This window comes from Papio anubis, chromosome X (genome assembly GCF_008728515.1).
Source record: "Papio anubis isolate 15944 chromosome X, Panubis1.0, whole genome shotgun sequence".
NCBI lineage: Eukaryota > Metazoa > Chordata > Mammalia > Primates > Cercopithecidae > Papio > Papio anubis.
Window position 1 is genome coordinate 55,975,325 of NC_044996.1, and position 22,741 is coordinate 55,998,065.

General features: G+C 37.1%; 1 protein-coding gene across 8 annotated transcripts in view; it reads right to left on the reverse strand.

The window, feature by feature from the left end:
• The window catches only part of DIAPH2 (diaphanous related formin 2), a 914,469-nt gene that overhangs the window by 854,094 nt on the left and 37,634 nt on the right, over positions 1-22,741 (reverse strand). For 6 of the 8 annotated variants that reach the window (XM_021932747.2, XM_021932745.2, XM_021932749.2 and 3 more), the window contains exons 2-3: positions 6,680-6,712; positions 3,695-3,871 (exon numbers count right to left, since the gene is read on the reverse strand). In XM_021932747.2, coding sequence (XP_021788439.1) covers positions 3,695-3,871; positions 6,680-6,712 — 210 coding nt within the window. The remainder of the gene's footprint in view (positions 1-3,694; positions 3,872-6,679; positions 6,713-22,741) is intronic. The other 2 variants (XM_021932750.2, XM_031660967.1) reach the window with 1 other exon arrangement.

A 22,741-nucleotide genomic window follows, 5' to 3' on the forward strand; every position in this document is an offset into this window, starting at 1 on the left:
TCCTTATCTGAAAATGGGATAGAACAATCTTACCTACTTTGTGGTAATGTCCTAAGGATCAACTGAAACAATACATTTAAATGTTTTAGTTTCATGCCTTCGGCATAAGTATACAGTAGATGAAAACTATAGTTATTCATAAAATAATTTGTTCACTGTAAGGTTATTACAGTCAAACTAAGATAATATAGAAAATACATAATATTCAGAGTATAAGTAGACTTCTCTCAAAGTAGAGATATTATCTTCAAAGTTTTCAGTTTAACTTTTGGTTGTTACTTTTAATCAAACCATATTTCTCTGATATCCTATTATATTATGCTGTTACTTAAAAATAATATATGTCCATTTATAAATAAGTTTTTTTGATTGACAGATAAAATTGTATGTATTTAGCATGTACAGCACGATGTTTTGAAGTATATACTCATTGTGGAAATGACTAAATCTAGCTAATTAATATGTGCCTTACCTCACATGCTTGTGTGATTTGATTTAGAGGTTCAGGACATAAAGAGGAATGAGCAAAGAAGACTGAAAAGGAGTGGCCTGAGAGGTAGGAGGAAAACAAGATGAATGTTGAGGAGACAAAAAAAAAAGTGTTTCAGATTGGAGAAAATAATCAACTGCATAGAATGCTGCCAACAGGTCAATTATGATGAGAGGCTAGGCATGGTGGCTCACACTTGTAATCCCAGTACTTTGGGAGGCCAAGGCAGGCAGATCACATGAGCTCAGAAGTTCAAGACCAGCCTGAACAATGTAGCAAGACCCTGTATCTACCAAAAAATACAAAACGATTAGCTGGGTATGGTGGTGCAATGCATGCCTGTAGTCCCAGTTACTGGGGAGGCTAAGGTGGGAGGATCACCTGAGCCCAGGAGATTGAGGCTGCAGTGAGCCAGGATCATGCCACTGCTACACTCCAGCCTGGGTGAAGAAGTGAGATCCTGTCTCAAAAAAAAAAATTAAGATGAGAACTGAGAATTGACCACGGGATTTGACAGCATGAAGATATCTGGTGACATTGATAAGAGCAGTTTTGACAGAATGGTGGGATGGAAACCTGGTTGGAGTGAGTTTAGAAGAGAAAGTGAGAGGATTAAAACTGGAAGCAGTGCATATAAATAAAATTATTGTGAGGTGCTTTGCTTCAAAGGAGAGTAAATAAGTGGAGTGATAGCTAACAATAGAGAAAGGATCAAAAGAAAGTTTTTTAAAAATGGGACCGCATGTTTATATGCTGCTCAGAATGGTAGAGAGAGAAGAAAAAATTATTGGAGCAATATCTGTGAGTAGGTGAAAGGAATGAAAATTTATACACAAGTAGAAGAATGCAGACATGAAAATTTCATCTGTGGTGATAGGTAGCAAGACAGATACATGAATGCAGATACTAAAAGGTAAATGTAGTGGTGGGAACCTGTGGAAGTTCTCTTCTGAATGCTTCAGTTTACTCAGTAAATTAAGCAGCAAGGTCATCAGCAGAGAATAAAGATGGGGAAGAGCTCTGAGGTTGGAGCAGCAAAGCAAAGGTGTGAAAGGCATCCAGGAGCGTAGTTGAGGGAACGGAGTAGGGACATATAAACTGATTCTCTGAAAACATAAAGGCCCACCTGGGGCTTCAGAAAAGAACTCTGTGTCCAAATCATAGGGTAGTACTGGATTGGAATAGGCAAAACCTGGAGAATGGGAGGAACACCAGTTAGGAAGCTATTTTAGTAGCCACAAGAAAAAACTAGAGAGGGTTATCATCTAAAGTAGGGCAAGAACAGCTGGAGGACACCTGAGGACACAAATGTAACAGTTATTACAAAAGTGAAACCAATGGGATTTGGCAAGAAATTAGAAGTGAATGAGATAATCAATGAAGGGAAGACGGCCCTGTAATGTTGATTGTAAAAAAACTGAATACGGCAATGCCACTGATGAACTGGGAGAACTATTTCAATACTGCAAAAGGTAGTAACCAAATTGTCAGCAGCTTAAAGCAATGAGTATAATTTTTACCTATAGAGAAGAAAGATTTGAAAAGATAAAAAGTGTTAATAGTATCAAGGAATGTTTCTGTGTTTGTTGCTGTCATCATTGTTTTCAGTGATTAAGGACACCACGGTGATAAACTGAGGGGTATCTAGGTAATCAGAAAATACTAGCAATTAAAGACACAACAGAGCTTATTTGATAAAGGAAAGGAATGCTACAAAAATTCTGAATGACCCCAAAGTCCAGGTTTTTAACCACTACACAATACATGCTCTGTAAAATTAAGGGTCTTGGAAAGGTAGTGTAAATTGTGTAGCTTCTAAGGAAAACTTCAGAGTTAAAGAGCTTAGAGGTGGAATTATTCTAAAGGATGACACAGTCCAAGGTATAGTCATACCTATAATTAGCTAAATATATAAATGCAAAAGTCAGAGTTTAAAAAACAAGGAACTAAGAGCAAAAAACGTATTGAAGGGGCTATTAGCATAATAGTTGAAATCACCAAAATAAGTAGCAAGGGTAAAGGACAAAAGTATAGCCAGGTGCTATCATCAAGAAAGGTCAGCAGTAACAGACTTCAAAAGAGAAAAGGTTGTTTGTTGAAAGATGGTTTAAAGAAGAGAGCATGAAAGGAGCACCAGGAAAAAGGGTGCACCACAGAAGCAGGAAGAAGAGTGAAAAAGGGTAAAAGTGTCAGGACTTGTTTCAGGGGAATACCCAAAATGCCAGTTGTGGCTAGATGGAAGGAATAGTCAAGGAAATTTTTAAAGATAAAGGGAAATTTTGTTTGGATTCATTCAACAACTACCAACAAATATTTATTAAAGGCCTACTAACTCTTCTAGGTGTGGGAGATAAATCATGAGGGTAGCAGGAGAGGTGATGATAAGATGTTCCGTAGTGGGCACAGTAGGGTCTAGATTTCATTGATTCTTAACCTTTTATTTTGGTGTAAGGTGACCTTTGAAACTCCTGTGGACTCTTAAGTACAGATAAATAGACAACCACAAAAAATGTACAGTAACATGTGGGATATAATTTTGAATGAATGAATCACCAATCAAGATCTCTATTTCTTCTCTGGTCAAATTAACCAACGTAATATGGTTTAATTCCTCATTTCTCCCCTCTCCTGCCATAAACTTCTGAATACTCAAAATATTGTATTCATTATCTAATACAGGAAATTATTTAGGCCACAAGCTATAAAACATAGGAAACATGCTAGAAAATGTAGGTTGTGTGAATGTTGCTAACAGAACAAATTTGGATGAATTAATTTCTTTGTCTCTTCTATTGTTACTCTCTACCCTCCCAAGTCTATTTCATATACCCAACAAGAGACCTTGTGCTGTTTTCAGCAGAGGACATAGGCCTCTTTTGCTTTGTAGAAACAGACACACGAATCAGTTAGTTGAAAAACTGACTCGATGTCCTAGAGACTACTAAAGAGTAGAAAACAAAGATAAATAAAACTGCCTCTACTTGTAGGAGCTCACAGTGGAAGAGATAGACAGGTAAGGACATTTTTGCCAAGAGAAAAGAAAAATAAAAAGGATACTTTTGCTAATAGTTTTGTTATATCAAGTTTCTGGTCTCTTCTTTATGTGATATAAACACTGTCCATACAAACACACCTCCTTAAAACTCAGTGCTATTCCAGGCACACACATTTTAAAATTACATCAAAATTAGGGGTATAACTTACCATCATTTTTTCAAAGAGATCCAGGACTTCCTTTTCTGACAAATTCAAAGATCGTTCATCATATAATGGCTGAGCTGCGGGAAACTCACTCATCGCGACTTGAGAATCAATAGGATGTTGAATAAGAGGTTTTTCTTTTTTGACAGTAGATTTTCTAAAACTTGTAATTCGGTCACGCTGCAAACAAAAAGAAATAAATAAAAAGCCCTGAGAAAAAGATCAAGAACTACTAACATGAAGAATTGAAACATCAAAACGGTACTTAGTATAATACATATCATTATGGTCTTTTGACAAAATACTATTTTAAGCAGCAAGCTCCAGTTAGAGATTGTACTATTTTGAAACCCTGAAGTAGCTCTTCAGCCTCAGAACTCTGGGGGTGAAAAGTATTCTTCAAAAGTAAAACTTAGTCCCTTGTCATTTCTGTTTTGCACAGCAAATAAGTGAAAAAAAAAAAAAAGTCTCGGATCAAAGTCCTGTTGGTTGTTTCAGGGAGAATGTGTCTTTGGTGGCAAATTTACAACTATGAAAAAAGAGAAAGAAACTAAAAAGAGCTACTGATATCTAATTCTAAGAGAAAATTATGGTAATGTTTTTCTGCTTCAAAGCTGCAAAAATTGTGACAAGTATATATGAATAATCTGTCAGTGTAGCAGTAGAATGGTTAAGAGCATGGACTCAAGACAGATTACCTGGGTTTCAGTCCAAGCTCTGCCATTTACTGGCTGAGTAACCCTGTGAAAGTTACTTGGTCTCTCTGTTTCCTCATCTCTGAAATAGGGATAATGATATTACTTACACAGTAGGGTTATTGTGAAATTTAAATAAGTTAATATGTTTATTGCACTTAACTGCTATTTATTATTGTTGTTACTATTATTATTTTCCCCCAGTGTTTTCTTCCCTAAAATGTTGGAACAATGAGGAAGTAAAACAAAGATAAAAACATCACCTTTTCCATTTACTGGAAATATTATAAACAGAAATTTCTTATTCCTACAAATATTATGAAAAACTTGCTATTTTATGGATATTGACTTCGAACCATTGATTCCATGTAAAATCCCTAATTAATTAGCTTGCTATTTCACATAAAGTGAGTTAATGACTTCAGTTGCATGTAATTAGGATATTCTATTTTAAACCACAAAACATGGGACATCAAAAGTTAGTAATATGCATAAAACTGAATGCAACTCAGTTTTATTATGGTTTCTGTTAGGAAGCACATGCACACCATCAAGTTCACATTAAACAAGCAGACATGTTAAATATCAGGACGGTATATCTTCACCACCATGTTACCAGAATCCTTATATAATTACTTCAACAATACAAAGAGCATCACAGAAGTTATTACCATAGCTTATGTAAAATTATGTGAACTCATTAATGAGCATACCTTTTATTTTATTAATTCAAAGAACACTTTTTTAAAACCAAAAAGTATACTTTGAAAGAAACGTGAGCAGTTTTAAGCAGCTTATTTAGGATTACAAAAGTAATTTGAGTATATGGTTGCTGACAAAGAGATTATATAAATCATAGTATTTTAGAGCTGAGAAGAAACTTGAAAAATAATCTAAACCAATCCCCTCATTTCCCAGAGAAAGTGACTTTCCTAAATCCACCAGTCTCTGGTTCCTATCCCAGTCTTCACATTAACTTAAGATTCATTTCTTCTAATTCATCTTGAACTACATTTTCACATTTTCTTTTAACTTTTTGAGGGAAATTGTTGGTTTAGCTATATAGTATATCTTCAAACAACTCAAGAAAAAAGTTAAGTAATCCAAAATAAGCTGAGGATATATTCAATAGTCAAATTTCACTAAAAATATGGTGGACATGAAAGCATTTAAATATGCAACTGACAATTAAATCAACATATCTCTTCTCTTTCCCTTCATATCACTTAATATTTACTTTTCCAGTGCTAGCCTTTTTACTGAGTATCATTAATAACATATATATTTGATCTTCCACTGTGTCTTTCACTTTTTCTAGAAAATTAGCTTTTGATTTCAGCTTTTGATTATACCTTGGTAAGAAAATGTAGTTGGTCAGGCGCAGTGGCTCACGCCTGTAATCCCAGCACTTTGGGAAGCTGAGGTGGGTGGATCATGAGGTCAGGAGTTTGAGACCAGTCTGGCTAAGATGGTGAAACCCTGTCTCTACTAAAAATACAAAATTTGCCGGGCTTGGTGGCGGGCACCTGTAATCCCAGCTACTTGGGAGGGTGAGGCAGGGGAATTGCTTGAACCAGGGAGGTGGAGGTTGCAGTGAGCCGAGATCGCGCCACTGCACTCCAGCCTGGGCGACAGGGCGAGACTCCGTCTCAAAAAAAAAAAAAAAAAAAAGAAAATGTAGTTAAGCCACATACCTTCATCTCCTTTGAGCACTACCACTACTTTACAGTATTTGTAAATAGGTAATTTCACACAGGAAAAAAAAAAATTGTCAATGCTTAAAATACCATTTTTTACAGTTTAGCTATAAAAGGGTATATTTAAATTTTGAGCCCATAACTTTTAATAAGATATACTATGACAAATTCAGCTTTAACATATTGGTTTTTAAATTTAGTAGCACACATCTGACCAACATAGTGAACTTAATTTCCTTTCTAATGGAAATTAATTTCCTCCAATATTAATGTTTAATATATTCACAATTTATTTGGCCATCAAAAAAGGAAGCATCTGTGTTTTCCAGAATTTAGATTCACATGGAGATTTTAGAAAACTTTTGGTTAAGGTAAATATCAGGATGATGATACAAAAATTCTGTTGGGATCTCATATAATTATTTATGTTAATATTCGAAAAGGAAGTCACTGAATTGACAATTACTCCATTCTACTATACTTTATAAATATCCAGACATTTCATATCTTACATATATCAATGCTTTTATGTCCACCCATTTTAATAAAAAGGCAACATGCATAAGTAATGTAATAACATGCTAAGACCACCTTACCACATCATCTGCCAAAGTTTTTATTTGAATGTTCTATTAAAACCAAAAAGAAACAAACAAAAAAAACAATCAGATAAGAGAAATTCATAAATCAAACAATAAAATAATTTAATAATTTTCATTTTTATTAACTGTAAACAGTCAAACAGAATCAGAAAGTTCAAACATATAAACAATATATTCTTTAAAGAAAAAAACTTTGTAATGATTAAAAACGAAGGTTTGGCAAAGGTGTATATATTTGTTTTTAAATATGGCTCCCAAGGTCCCAAATCAGATCCAGATCAGACGTCACTACCACAGTGCTGAAATGTGACAAAAGATACCACAAAATCATAAGCCCTTGCATGTTATATAGAAGTTTGGAAATGAATCCTCAAGTTAAGATACCTAAATTTAAAAAACAACAACATGTACAATAGGAAAAATGTCACATTTAACAAGAATGAAATATAATGAAACAGCTTGGCCTAAGAACTGCGTTACTCCTGATGGATATTTAAAGGACACTTTTATAAATATGCTAAATAAAATTGAACTTATTTTTTAAAAACTATCCTTATAAATAAATTAGAAATATTTTCAAAATATTCTAAATAAAATTGAACTTATTTGAACATAAAATTGAATATATATGAGCAATGTTATTTGAAGAATTTGAGTACAGCAATACTAAAGCAATACCTAACAATGTAGTTATCTTCCAGGATTCACGGAATAGTTCAAGACCTTATAATAATGTATGATGAGCATGAAATATAGTTTTTATTATAAATATGTTGAGGTGCCAATTGGGGTGTGATTATGAAAGAACCAGATTTTTTTTAATTGTCTGTTAGAAATTGAATTTAATGTTCTGCCAGATCCTATACATTTATTTCTTATAACAGAAGCTGAATAATGTGTATCAACTTGGTCATGCACGCTAAAAATCATAGGGTCTTCTCACTGTGGGGAGGATTCCATTATGAATTTTAAGTAAATGAAAATTGCTTGGATCTCAGAAAATTGTCTTCAAATACCACTAACCCAATGCTGTTAAAGACCATCCTCCTCACATCAGCTGGGGCAAATATAGTATTCTATGTATAACTCTTTTTTTTTTTTTTCTACTTTTAATCCACTGATTCCCTCAGGGATCTAAACTTCTAATCTCTATACCATGTCTTCATCACATCCTGCTGACACAAACCCCAATCAATCTTTACTGCCTAGGAAAAAAGTAGGAATTTTTTTTTTTTTTTTTTTGAGACGGAGTCTCACTCTGTCGCCCAGGCTGGAGTGCAGTGGCCGGATCTCAGCTCACTGTAAGCTCCGCCTCCCGGGTTTAGGCCATTGTCCTGCCTCAGCCTCTGGAGTAGCTGGGACTACAGGCGCCTGCCACCTCGCCCGGCTAGTTTCTTTGTATTTTTTAGTAGAGACGGAGTTTCACCGTGTTAGCCAGGATGGTCTCGATCTCCTGACCTCGTGATCCGCCCGTCTCGGCCTCCCAAAGTGCTAGGATTACAGGCTTGAGCCACCGCGCCCGGCCAAAAATGTGGGAATTATTTATATCAGAACTGAAACCACTTTAAGAAGGATAAATTCACCCTGCAACTCTCTTACCAGGTATTTTCTCCTTAATTTTTCTAGTGGGTTGTAGAAAACTGTTTTAAACACAATGGCCAATTTCATGATTTCCTGCAATACCAAATCAGAGAGAAAATGATAAAGTATCAAAAGTACCTCAACTAACCCTGCTACCATCCCTATGTGTGCTTGTCCACCTGGGTTTTTGAGACAGATTATACAGTTCTTCATGCAACTACTGCTTTCCTTCTCTTCCCATCTTTTGGGGTTATAAACTCCAGGCTGGAAACCCATCTATAGCTCCAAAGCAAGAATGTAAATGAAGGGAAAATACTTTTTGCTTTAGTCAAATTATCTAAGTTAAGGTACACATATGTCTAAAATGTTTCAAATCTGTATCTCAATTGAATACATGTTGACAGTTTAATCATGGGAGACAGACACAAGAAAAAAAGCATTGCTAGCAATATTTTCACTTGGTCCTATGGGATGAGACTGAAGTCTTCTCTTCCCCTCAGTACTCTTCTTTGGAATTAACATACTTTTTGTCTATAGTAAACCACAGAGTATAGAGGTAGAAACTATTCAAGTTAGATGGAATTTGAGATAATCTAGTCAAAGTCTCTCATTTTACAAACAAGAGGGTAACGTTTGTTAGTGGCTCCGCCTGCATTCCACTTGTCTAGGTTTAAGATTTCCACATCATGTTCTTCTTCCTCTCCTTCATTTCCAATAGCCAAGCAGCTATCCAGTCCCATGATAATCATTCTGCAGTCTGCAAAGATGTGGTTCAAGCCACCATCAGCTCTTAACTAAATTTCTGTAGTGACTTCCTAATCTAGCTCCTTGCTTCCACCTTTGCTCTCCTACAGTTAATTTTCAACACAGCTGACAAAGTGATACTGTGAAAACTGAAGTCACATCATGTCACTCCTTGGCTCAACACTTTCCAAGGGCCATATTTTCCCTCCTAGTGCAAGTCAAAGTCATTACAATGACCTACAAGGCCCTACTGATTTGTACACTCTCCATATCCCTCTGACCTCATCTCCTACTACTCTCCCTTCATTCCCCCAGCTCCAGTCACACTGACCACCTCACAGCTCCCCAATGAGGCAATAAGCCACATGCACTGGCTCTTCTCTCTGCCTGGAATGCTCTTTTTCCATGGTCCATATGGCTTACTCCCTCATCCTGCTTTCAAGGTTTTGCTCAGTGAGGCCTACCCAGGCCATCCTATTTCAAATGGAAACATCTGCCTCCCTCCACACATTCCTGGCACTCCTGAACAAGATTTAGCACATTCTAACATAGTCTATAATTTACTTCATTATCATTATCTTGGTCTGTTTTTCCAACAAAAAATATAAGCTCCACAAGGACAGGGATTTTTGCCCATCTGGTTTAGGGATGTAACCCTAATGCCTAAAGCAGTGTTTGGCACATTGAGGCTCAATAAAGAGTATGAATGACTATCATACTCCCTCCTGTTCATAAATACTCAATGCCTCCCGATGACCTATAAAGATGAATATCCTTAATATGGAATTCAAAGGCCTGTATGTTTCAGCCCTAGGCTACCTTCTACTTCTTCCCTTATGACCCCTATTCTACAGAAAACAAAAATTAAAATCCTCTTCCCAATGCATACTCCCATGATGTCCTGTTTGTGCCCCTACTGTTCCCTTTGATTGGGAATGCCCATTTTGCTATATACCATTTCTAATTCTAAAGCTGCCCTTGAATTGAAAGTTTAGTTGTTAATAAACCAAATGTGGACCCCTGGTCAAAAATAATACTGGAGAAGGAGTATGCTTTGTTTTATTCTTAAAGAATTTTTTTTTTCCTAACAGGCAACAAGAATGATAGAGTACCCCAAGGCACAAAGGAAATTATACTTATGTAAAAAATTATCCTAACTACTTGTGATAGAGAAACATAAAGAAAAAACACCCCGCTCCTGATTTCTTGATTTGTAAATTTCATTCAACTAGAGTGGATATCCTGTATAACCACATACATTTAATACGAATATTTTCTCAGATTTCCCTCATGTAAAAATCTGCTTTCATAAATATAATAATACTATTTAAAGCTCTTCATTATAACTGTTAAGAAAAAAGAACAAATATGGTCTATCAAAAAGGAAAAATTTTAAGCAGATATGAAGAGGCTGAATTTCAGAAGGGGTAATTTTTAGCCATTGTACACTAAACATGTATCGAAATCATTGTATAAGTTACGATTAAATGATCTGCAAACAAAATTAAAGCATTTCTGCCTCACAGATTTTTTTTTGAGATGGAGTCTTGCTCTGCCGCCCAGGCTGCAGTGCAGTGGCACAATCTCGGCTCACTGCAAGCTCTGCCTCCCGGGTTCAAGTGATTCTTCTGCCTAAGTCTCCCAAGTAGCTGTGACTACAGGCGCCCACCACCACATCTGGCTAATTTTTTGTATTTTTAGTAGAGACGGGGTTTCACCATGTTAGTCAGGATGGTCTCGATCTACTGACGTCGTGATTCGCCTGCCTCGGCCTCCCGAAGTGCTGGGATTACAGGCGTGAGCCACCACGCCTGGCCTTCTGCCACACAATTATCTTTCTATATTAGTCAAAAAAGAAAGGTATAAAAGGACTTGAGAATAACAACAGAAACACCAAAAAACTTTTTTTCATTTATAATGATGCTCTTCCAGAACAAACTCTCAAAATTAATTTATGTGGATGGGTGCATCTCTCTCACACCACATGCAAGTAAACATGGATTTTTCACTCCTTTGTACAAACACTAGAGAGCTACTATGGAGTTAAAAAATTCAGAAACAAAAATGACCCCCCCAAAAATCTTTATTAGAGTCATACCCCTGAATTAAAAGCACTGATTAAAGTCATTTTCATAAGTTTTTATTATGCAAATCTAATGATCATGCTCATTACAATGAGGGCATATTGTACCAATAAGTATAGTGACCATATATTTTCATTAAAATCAACTCTGGAAAAGCAATAAGACTGTGCATTAGTCAAGCAATCAGAGTTTATTAAACTTCATTTATGATCAGCTATATTAAATATAACTTAGCACAGTATTATATGAATATTGTATACGTATAAAAGTATCACTCCAGAGTCTCAACCCCTTAAGACTAAGAGAAATGGCTGACTTACTTATAAACTCTAATGCTGAAGTTGTGATTGCAATGCAAGAGTCATTATTGTAAGAAAATTAAGTTTTAATTTTCTCAATCAGGCAGAAATTAACAAAAACAGCAAGATGTAAAGATTCAACTCTCTTATGGCTAATGTTACATGGTAATACAATGTTTTATAAACATCGTGAAATTGGACAACTAAATTGCATATAATTCAAAAGTCTCACCATCAACTCAAAAACGTATTTGCACTATTTGACTATTTTCTTCTCTTTTAAATAAAATGCATTAAGTTGGCCATTACAATAGAGATGAAGGGTCAACTCTTTACCTTCCTTAAGTTTCTTGAGTTCCACAAATGGCAGGTACAATAGGACACAAAAAACAACCTTCACTTCAGCTGAACAAATATTTAATCATCTACTATGTACCTGTTTGTCAGGCCTCTGGGCCCAAGCTAAGCCATTGCATCCCCTGTGACCTGCACGTATACACCCAGATGGCCTGAAGTAACTGAAGAATCACAAAACAAGTGAAAATGGCCTGTTCCTGCCTTAACTGATGACATTCCACCACAAAAAAAGTGAAAATGACCGGTCCTTGCCTTAACTGATGACATTACCTTGTGAAATTCCTTCTCCTGGCTCATCCTGGCTCATAAAGCTCCCCCACTGAGCACCTTGTGACCTCCTCTCCTGCCTGTCAGAGAACCCCCTTTGACTGTAATTTTCCTTTACCTACCCAAATCCTGTAAAATGACCCCACCCCTATCTCCCTTCACTGACTCTCTTTTCAGACTCAGTCCACCTGCACCCAGGTGAAATAAACAGCCTTGTTGCTCACACAAAGCCTGTTTGGTGGTCTTTTCACACGGACACGAGTGACACAAGTGAAACTGTTGAGTACTGGGCACTGGGAATACAGTGGTAAACAAGGTAAGCATGCTCTCTTCCTTTAAGGAGGTTACACTCTAGTTGAAGATCAGAAGAATGAAAGACCAACACAATATAAATCTTCTGAGAGCTCTGATATGGTAATACTCTGTTATAATCTCCATATGTTTTCCAAGTCAGAAAGGACCTTGAGAAAGGTAATCAATATCAACCAATGATTCAGGGTTTGATTTCTCTGATATCCCTGCCCAATCCCTATTCAGATAAGCAGCAGTCACAGAGGGAAGTAGTTAACTATTCAAAGGGCTGCCTTCCAACTTTTCAGACCCTATACTCACTCCTGAACTTTAAAAGCCAGGAAGACCAATCCAAACAACTCAAGGCCAATCACCTGGTAACCAAGCTGAACATTCTGTTCAGGCATTCAAATGCTTTATTATAAAGATATTTTGTGTTAGTTAAGTACCTCTCAATTGTGTTTAATTTCACCAAGAAAGCAACGTCTAATTTTATTTTTAGAACTAAGCTCAATGTACAGGTTTGAGTCTAAGATGACCTTTTAGAAAACAAATTTTCGCTTTTGCAATCACTGAACTATTTACTGTGTGTACTTAAAATTACTCCCAAACATTCTTTCATCTCCTTTCTAAAAGTAAGAGTCATTTTCAGATACCTACACTTCATCTTAGGCACTGTAGTCCTCTATCACCATTAGCACTTAAGAATAGATGCTAGATCAAGTGGTGGTATGCCAGGCACTGGGGATTTAGAGAGATATGGCCCTGCCCTCGAAGCTCAAAAGCCTAGCAGTTGAGAAGATGAAGTTACAGATATGAAGTTCCAGTTCTGCACCTTACTCTGCCATTGTTAACATCTTGAACTGTCCATTTCATCATTTTAGTAGAGCAATATTTTTATATTTTTGTGACCATAAGCACACCATCTCAGAAGTACTGTCATTCAAAAGTCTCAAATTTTAACCCACCAGAGTTCTTTGCCATTGCAAATCAAAATTCATTCCACCATTTTTATGACAAGAAAAAAATCCTTTTGAGATTCTCTTCTCAAGATGCTCTTTCAATTTATAAAGAACAAAATATTTATCTAGAAGAAAACAAGTATGACATCACAGTATAGGGTTTCAGTTTTCTTCACAATGCAAAAGCCTATGTTACTTCACTGGATAATTTTGACAAATCTGTCATAACAAGTTATGCTCAATCTTAAATGAATTGTCTTGCCGTAAAGCTGAATCTTGAACTGCCAGGAGGGGTGACTATGACATGGGAATCCAGTAGTCTTCTGTGTGACAAACCTGATCAGCTTTGGGACTAAGGGTAAATGGTTCAGGAAATACGTCTGCCACTCAGGTCTTTAAGAATGTTCACACTAATGAATTGGTGGAAGTCACTTAGTGCCTGAATTAAGCAGAAACAATTGCAGGAATAATCCAGCTTTTAGAGTAGTAGCATCCTCTGCAGGTCTAGAAAGAATGTTTGTTTGCTTTATACTGTGAAAGGAAAATATCTTGGGCCTCTTCAAGCTGGGAACTGCCTCTCATTCTATTCAAAGTCATCCCTCTGCTCACAGAGACAGATGCATATTCTGATTGCTTCTTTTGAAAAGACTTATCAGAAACTCAAAAGAATGCAACCATCTGACTCTTACCTACCTGTGACCTGGAAGCCCCCAGTAGGGGGGCCTTACTTTGTGTTATCTCCGCATTTCTGGATGGAACTAATGTACTTCTTACGTATTGACTGATGTCTCATGTCTCCCTAAAATGTATAAAAGCAAGCTGTGCACCGACCACCTTGGGCACACATCATCAGGACTTTCTGAGGCTGTCTCACAAGCGCATTGTCAACTTTGGGAAAATAAACTTTCTAAACTGAGACCTGTCTCAAAATTTGGGGGTTCACAATATTAAACCATTTCAAAAGGGAAAAAAAGTTGTATAGACATGAAAGTTCTTCTTTCTTAGTCTATGAATAAAAAGCAACAGAAATGAAAAAGCTAGCTTTAGCCAAATACAAAAATTTCAAAACCCAACACAGTACTTTGTACATAACAGATACTCTTAGATCAATGATTTAGCCAAGTAGTGCTCTATAATTAACAAACAGATTTTCACCTTCTCTGTGAAAAAACGACAAATTTCTCAACCAAACCTTAATCAAGCACCCATTTTATACCCAACACTTTATGGCACAGAGAAGTTTAAGGATTCTTCCCTTAAGGCATTTACAGTCTAACCAGGGAGTAAAAACTAACCATATAGGCTGGGTGTAGTGGCGCACACCTGTACTACCAGCACTTTGGGAGGCCAAGGCGGGTGGATCACCTGAGGTCAGGAGTTCGAGACCAGCCTGACCAACATGGTGAAACCCCCCTCTCTACTAAAAATACAAAAATTAGCCGGGTGTAGTGGTGGGCGCCTGTAATCCCAGCTACTTGGGAGGCTGAGGCAGGAGAATCGCTTGAACCCAGGAGGCAGAGGTTGCAGTGAGCTGAGATCATGCCACTGCACTCCAGCCTGGGTGACAGAGTGGGACTCTGTCAAACCAAAAAAAAAAAAAAAAAAACTAACCATACAAAAACAAAAATAACTAAATGCTAAACTATGAGTTTCTCAGGTATGTAGTTTACTTTCGTCCAAGGCACAATCCTCCTTTTTTTTTTTTTTGGAGACGTGAGTTCTTCTGTCACTCCAGGTTGAGGCAGGCGCATCCGCTCACTGCATTCTCCCACCCCGGTTCACACACCATTCTCCTGCCTCAGCCTCCCTAGTAGCTAGACTACAGGCGCTCACCACGCCTGGCTAATTTTGCATTTTAGTAGAGACGGGTTTCACCGTGAAGAATTGTGATGGTCTCCACTTCCTGGGACCTCATGATCCACCTGCCTCAAAGTGCTGGGATTACAGGCGTGAGCTCTCCTGTCTTATCTTGACAGCATTAACTGTTATCTGAAATGATATTGTTCACTTATTTACTTCTTTGTGCTCTTGTTTTATTTTTGTTTTTTTTTTTTCTTTTGAGACGGAGTCTCCCTCTGTCGCCCAGGCTGGAGTGCAGTGGCGCGATCTCAGCTCACTGCAACCTCCACCTCCCAGGTTCAAGCAATTCCCTGCCTCAGCCTCCCAAGTAGCTGGGATACTGGCACCTGCCATCATGCCCGACTAATTTTTGTATTTTTAGTAGAGATGGGGTTTCACCATCTTGGCCAGGCTGGTCTCGAACTCCTGACCTCATGATCCATCCACCTCAGCCTCCCAAAGCGCTGGGATTATAGGTTGTCTTCTACTCTCTAGAAAATATATTCCATAACAGTAGAGATCTTAACGGTCTTATTCACTTTCAGATCTCTGACACTTAGAACAGTAGCTGGCACATAATATCTGCTCGAATGTTGGTAAATAAATTCATTTAAGTACAATAAGAATCCAGAGAAGAAATAGATAAATATAGCTTCATTGAGAAACTACAAAGAATTGTGGCCTAATTGCTGGGGAGGATCTGAAGAGCCACAAAGAGAGAAAGAGGGAAGTCAGACAAAAGGAACAGCATTAACATTTTACTTCAGGGAAGTTGAGGAGAACAGACATATGAAACAAATGGTTCAAGTACAAGGGGATTAAATTTTGAATATGTAGGGTGGATTAGAGGCAGTCTTGAAAACCACAAGGAATAGTCTAGACTAAACTGGAAAACCACTAGGGGTTCTTATGAGTTTCTGATTTGAAGACACCATTCTCCTGCCTGGAGAAAATGGTATTTTAGAAAGCTGACTTTGGGTGGCACACGTGTACAATCTTTTATTTGAAACCTTTCAAGCCAAACACGTCTGGGAACTCAGCATGTTTCATGTTTTAAAAAGGAATATGCTAGGTGTATCATATCTTACAAAACACACTAAGCAGGATCTGGGGTAACACATTAACTCAAATGCATTCAAGTTTAAAAGGAAAACATGGATATTCCACAAAGCAGGATAAAGAGTACCTATACAGTCTTAAGAAGATTGGGGTTTGTGGCCAAATGATAAGAGTCTGTTTTCAGAGCATTCATATTTTAGAATTTCAGAAAAGGGTTGTGGACCTGTAATATTTAGAATAAACTGAAGAAGGAATCAAAGGCTAAAAGGGCGGCTTGCAGAGAACAGCAAGTTGGGTCTATTCTAACTAACCAATAGTTACCATTTACTGAGCATTTATAGGCACTATGCTAAGAGCTTTAGATGCATTGCCTCATTTAAATCCTCACAATAATCCTATGTACAAGAAGGTACTGTCCTGTTTTGCTCCTCAGGAAATCAAGGTTTATAGTCATTAAGTCATCTGCCTAAATCACAAAGATAATAAATTACACAGTCCAGATTAGCATTTAGGTCTGACTAGAACACGTGCTCTAGAACCTCTATCTGTATTCTGAAATCTGTGTGCAACAGTCTTTATCAGTATAATAATACTGGTTAGAGCTCCAGCTCTTTTTCAGTCTGGGCCTTTCCATGTGCTCTTTGTTCTGCTTAGAGCACTCCCTCCATCCCACCTCATCTCTTTCTTAATCATCTGGCCATCTTCTACTCAACTGTTCTGCTCTCAGCTAAGGATACAGTTGATCCTGTTTTAGCCTCCCATGGTTCCTGAACTTCCCCTTCTGCAACACATTCCAATTATCAAATCCCAATTACCTATCAATATCAGTCTTCTGTGCAATACCATAAACTCAATGTAGTAAGGATCAGGTTTTTCTCGATTCCCACTGTGTCCTCAGGTTTTTGCACAATTTCTAGCACACAGTAAGTACTCAAACATGTGATGATTGACAGAATTGGGGCTGGGGGAGGAGAGAGACAGAGGAAGAGAGCGACAGAGAGAGAATGTGATCCAGTTGCAAGATGATAAAAACAGTCTAGGATGGGAGCAATAGAAATAGATAAGGCAGTTAGTATATATAATTTTGTTTAAAATTACGCTTGTTATTGAAGCAATGTACCCAGACATATGATTGCTGTTTGTATTAAATAGAGTAATTTAAATATCTGTTGTTATGATTACTATCTTTATAACGCAAAAAGAACCTCTAAATGGCTATGATTATCACTCTGGAGATACTTCACCTCACAATGACTTGCCATCTATCTACTTCAAGTAGCGTTTACAAATAACCACATCATTTAGTTTTCTGATGTAGCTGCAAAATTAATCTGACAAAACAAAATGATTCACTGCTTTAAAAATTCAAGAGTATAAATTGCCGAAAGCTGAAAATTATACCTGAGTTGTGAACAAGGTATTATTAGAACATATTTTTTGTAGGAAAAAACACATAAAAGTCATAGAGTGATTTAAGTTAACTTCACTATTAGTACTTTTAACTGATAGTCTTGAATTTGCAAACAATCCCCAATTCAGGAATGTGTCATGTCTCAAAGTTCACTTGTATAGCAGTTGTTTAGCTCTTGGAACACATGTATCCAAAGGTGTAACCCATAAAAAATCATTTCCAGAGTGAAAGTAGACAAACTTCTCCACAGGGAAAACAAAAGCAGCTCATTTACTCACACAGGAAGAACTTTACAAATCACTGAATATTATATCAAATATTTAAAGTGGAAAAGCTTAAGCAGAATGTGATTATATGGTGAACAAAAATAATTTTCAGAAAATTTAAAAAGTGTTTTTGGAAAAATTTAGTATTATAAATTATTCAATTTTATAAACTTCATTTTCCCCCCTCAATGGGCTTCAAATTCTATGCTGAATAGTGGTAACTCTGAGAAAACTTTTTGTCTCGTAATGTTCCTTAAATAGTTTTTTACTTAGTTTTAATTTGGATAAGAGATTCTTTCTCAAGATAGTGACAGAAATTGTCAAAATAATAAATAACACATTGCAGGAAAATATCATTTATGTCACTGTGTTTTACAAATAATATCATAATGAATTAACAGGTAGTTTTAATTTTTTTTACCTTTTTATGATTTTGGGCAAAGCAACACTTGTATCTGTTTATGCTGATGGATCTCAAATTTCTTCTACTCTGTGTTTTTCACAATGGACTCTCCACTGTATTTAAATAATTGAAGTGGAGTAAGAGTTGCAAATAAATCAGCAACTATACTTAGCCCCTGAAGCCTAAGTATTAATCACTGATCAGTTGCAATATAAAAAAGATGAGCTGTATGTCCCTTTGCCTGAAAACTCACAAGCAACCCAAGCACTAACCCTTATAATGACCCTTATACACATACAGGTCAAAGCAAATTCTTCAGATTTTTCTTTTCTCTTTTAATTAATATCATGAATCACAGAGATTTTTAAGTCTAAAGATTTTGATGTAGAAAACTTTTTTTTCCTTTTCATCTAGATGTTAAGACAATAGTGATTTATTTTATATAATCAATATACAGATCACGGTTTGCATAAACCCGTTAAATATGAAGTGGCTGTTAACCTTGCCTACAACTCTTTGACTTTGTTGATGCCAACAAAGGCTTCAAACCAGCAAAATGAAGCCCTTTCATAGGGGCTCCTGAAAACCAATGACAGACACATATTATATCTCTGCACATAAGACTCCTGCCATGTCAAATCTACCAATAACACTCAATGTGTATGAGAGGTCTTTGAAAACAGAGAAAGTCTGAATTATGAGGATAAATTTGAGACAGTCTAAACTTCTTTTAATAGCATTCATTCAAGTTTCTATTTTCCTCACTGCTGCATAATTTGGTTTTATAACAGTTTGCCCAATTAGGGACTGGGTAGGTTGAACTTAAATGTTACTATGAAGCTGACAGAATGATTTATAGTCAGTAGATCATTGAAAAACAAATATAGATACACTTAAAAATTTATAGAATTAGCCAGGTGTGGTGGTTCACACCTGTAATCCCAGCACTTTGGGAGGCCGAGGTGGGCGGATCACTTGAGGTCAGGAGTTCAAGACCAGCCTGACCAACACAGTGAAACTCTGTCTCTACCAAAAATACAAAAAAAATAGCCATGCGTGGTGGCAGGCGCCTGTAATCCAAGCTACTCAGGAAGCCGAGGCAGAAGAATCACTTAAACCCAGGAGGAAGTGGTTGCAGTGTGCCGAGATCGCGCCACTGCACTCCAGGCTGGGCGACAGAATGAGACTCCGTCTCAAAAAAAAAAAAAATTATAGAATTACTCTTATGGGGTTACCATAAGTTCTGGCCCCACATAACTGTGTCAGTACCATAATCATAGCCAAGTTTTTTAATAAAATTCCTAAATTAACTTCTCTTCAATTACCATTCTATTTGCTAATAATGTTAAACTTATTTTCAACAAAATGACCTATTTAGTAGCCGTAATCAATACTACTGAAGTTTTCTACATACGTGGGCCCTTTATAGCCCTGATGAAACATATGGAGTTAGTTGTGTCACTACATTTTCTTACAGAAACAAAGTTCTCAATGATGGTTGAATTCGCAAATCAGCTTTTAAAAACCTTATTAAAATCCTATAAAAATCTATAATACACCTTCAGAGTCACACTGGTAGTAAGTAGTATTCCAACTCCATTCTCCTTTGAAACAGTTTCTGTAGAAAATACACATTCTAACACGGGGTGTAAAAAACTTGGTTTTTCCTTTCTACAGGCAGGACTGGCTATTCTAGTGATGGTACATAAAGGGACAGAAGAGAGACAGCCACTTATTTCAACATAAGACTTCAGAGAGTAACCACAGAAGACATCATTCCATATCAAGCTTCTTAGGTGTCTTAATTGGGAAACAAGGGGCAATTTTATTCCTTCTATTAAAAAAATTGCCCTGGCATCTAAACTCCTTCATAAACACTGCCTCTAGAGTTCTTACAGTGAATTTGTTCAAGAACTTAAGTCAAACTTGACCCACCAGGTTAAAAGGTCTCTTCATTTTCAGGTATTCACTGAGCTATGAGTATCTCAAATTTCATAAACTATACACAAGCACCCGCCTACTTGAGCTTTAAATAGCGATCACTTTTTTTAGGAAGGCACTAGAATGACTTCTCCCCCACTCCATTAATAGCATAAGAGAATGTGCTAAGACTGGCATTTTCTTTCACATGAAATGCAGAAATGAGACTATATGTAGACTCAAAGCTACAAACATAACTGAACATGAACACGTAACCCACAGATATTGAAAGGGCGACACAGTTTTAAAACTTAAAAGTTATGATGCAATGTCAGTCACCAGTAGCCAACAATATAGAGTGCTTCCTGAGCTACAATATGCTTGATAAAACCTGGAAACACCACAAAAGTGGAATTTTTTTATTACTCCCAAGGTCTGAGTTCGAACCTTGATTATAAAACTTATCATAGTGTGATAATTTCTCACTAGAATGTATGAATTTCCTAAGGCAGGAAGTGGGTCTTCTATAGTTTTGTATATATTACATAAATGGGTTAAAGATGGCCTCTGTATATTGGCCTTATGTTGTTTACTTCTTCACAGCAGGATAAGACCCATTAGCTCAAAGCCCACCTCAAATTGCTACATATCCAATTATTTTAAATGTAGCCCAAACAAACCAATTTTTAGCCATTAGAGCCTGCCTGGTTTGCATACACTGCTGCAGCTACGTAACAACAAGTCAAGGAAATACAGTAGAGGAAGGGAAGGAAACAGGGACATGGGAAGAGAGAAGGAGGGAACGAATGAATGAATGAGAGTCTCTCTCTCACTTTTTTTTTTTTTTTCTGAGACGGAGTCTCGCTCTGTTGCCCAAGCTGGATTGCAGTGGTATAATCTCGACTCACTGCAACCTCCACCTCCCAGGTTCAAGCAATTCTCCTGCCTCGGCCTCCCAAGTAGCTGAGATCACAGGTGTCCGCCACCATGCCCAGCTAATTTTTTGTATTTTTAGTAGAGATGGGGTTTCACCATGTTGGCCAGGCTGGTGTGCTGGGATTACAGGCATGAGCCACTGCACCCGGCCGAGAGTCTCTTTAAATGCCGTATTGTAGACATGAATACCTAACAGGAAACTATGTTAATTTATAATTTGTATATTAAAAAGAAAAAAGAAAAGCTCGACCGAGCATCACTACTATTAGTACTACTATTTATGAAATTCACTGAGCACCTTCTGTGTGCCAGGCATTGTTTTTAGTTCTCTGATTTAATTAATTCCTAAAACAAACCTGTAATGTAGCTATTATTATTATTCCCATTTTTCTGATTAGGAAACCAAGGCATACTGAGGTAAAAACAGAACCGTATGATACAATGTTCTCTGTCCTGTATGCAGCATCATGGTTCCAGCAGCAAATACACCTTCACAAGGTAAACAGCAAACACGGTACTATGGTATGATGTATGATCCATCATAGTAGAGATGGAAGCACCTCAACATATTCAATAGGTCCCTTGGTTGAAAACCGTTGAAGCTGTTTGACCTGACATCTTAGATCATTTACATAGTTTACTTTCAGAATTTGAGCAAAGGCTATGGAGCACAAAGGTCATGTGTCTCCTAGATCACTTTACATAAACTTAGCTTGGGTATAAAAGCTGTTAAATTTATTTGCAAACACAGACTTTGTGTTCATTAGTCAGCACTTGACTAGCCAACTGTAAAATAGGAAATAGTAAGCAACAAATGCACTCTCATGAGCATATACCAGAAGATTTTCCCATGGTATTTGCATTTTAAAACTATAGAAGGAAAATGACATGAAATAAATGCTAATGATCTCTGCGAAGTGAATTTTCAGTTTGGATTTACATTAAAAATATTTATCCTATTTATTTAAATTACATGACAAGAAGATTAGGTACACCCATAATACACAATAAATCTTTTTTTTTTTTTTTTTTTTTTTTTTTTTTTTTTTTTTTTTTTTTTTGAGACGGAGTCTCGCTCTGTCGCCCAGGCTGGAGTGCAGTGGCCGGATCTCAGCTCACTGCAAGCTCCGCCTCCCGGGTTCACGCCATTCTCCTGCCTCAGCCTCCAGAGTAGCTGGGACTACAGGCGCCCGCCACCTCGCCCGGCTAGTTTTTTGTATTTTTTAGTAGAGACGGGGTTTCACCGGGTTAGCCAGGATGGTCTCGATCTCCTGACCTTGTGATCCGCCCGTCTCGGCCTCCCAAAGTGCAGGGATTACAGGCTTGAGCCACCGCGCCCGGCCCACAATAAATCTTTAAACAAACATAAAAACTTCCTAGTTTCTGCTTTCTTCTACCTAATTTTAGTTCCAGCAACATGCAAAATGAGTGTATTAACTTAATCCCTCAGGTACTTGATGATTTCAAGATAAACTCTGGAGACAGCCAACAACAAAAAAATTCATTTTCTTTGACCTAGCTTTGTCAAACAGAAGTTTCCCTCCAGTTCCAGTAAGAAGGTAGAACCATAGGTCTAACAGTCCTACTGAATGGAATCAGGACAAGGAAAACCAGTATAGAATGAGGTCACATGTACA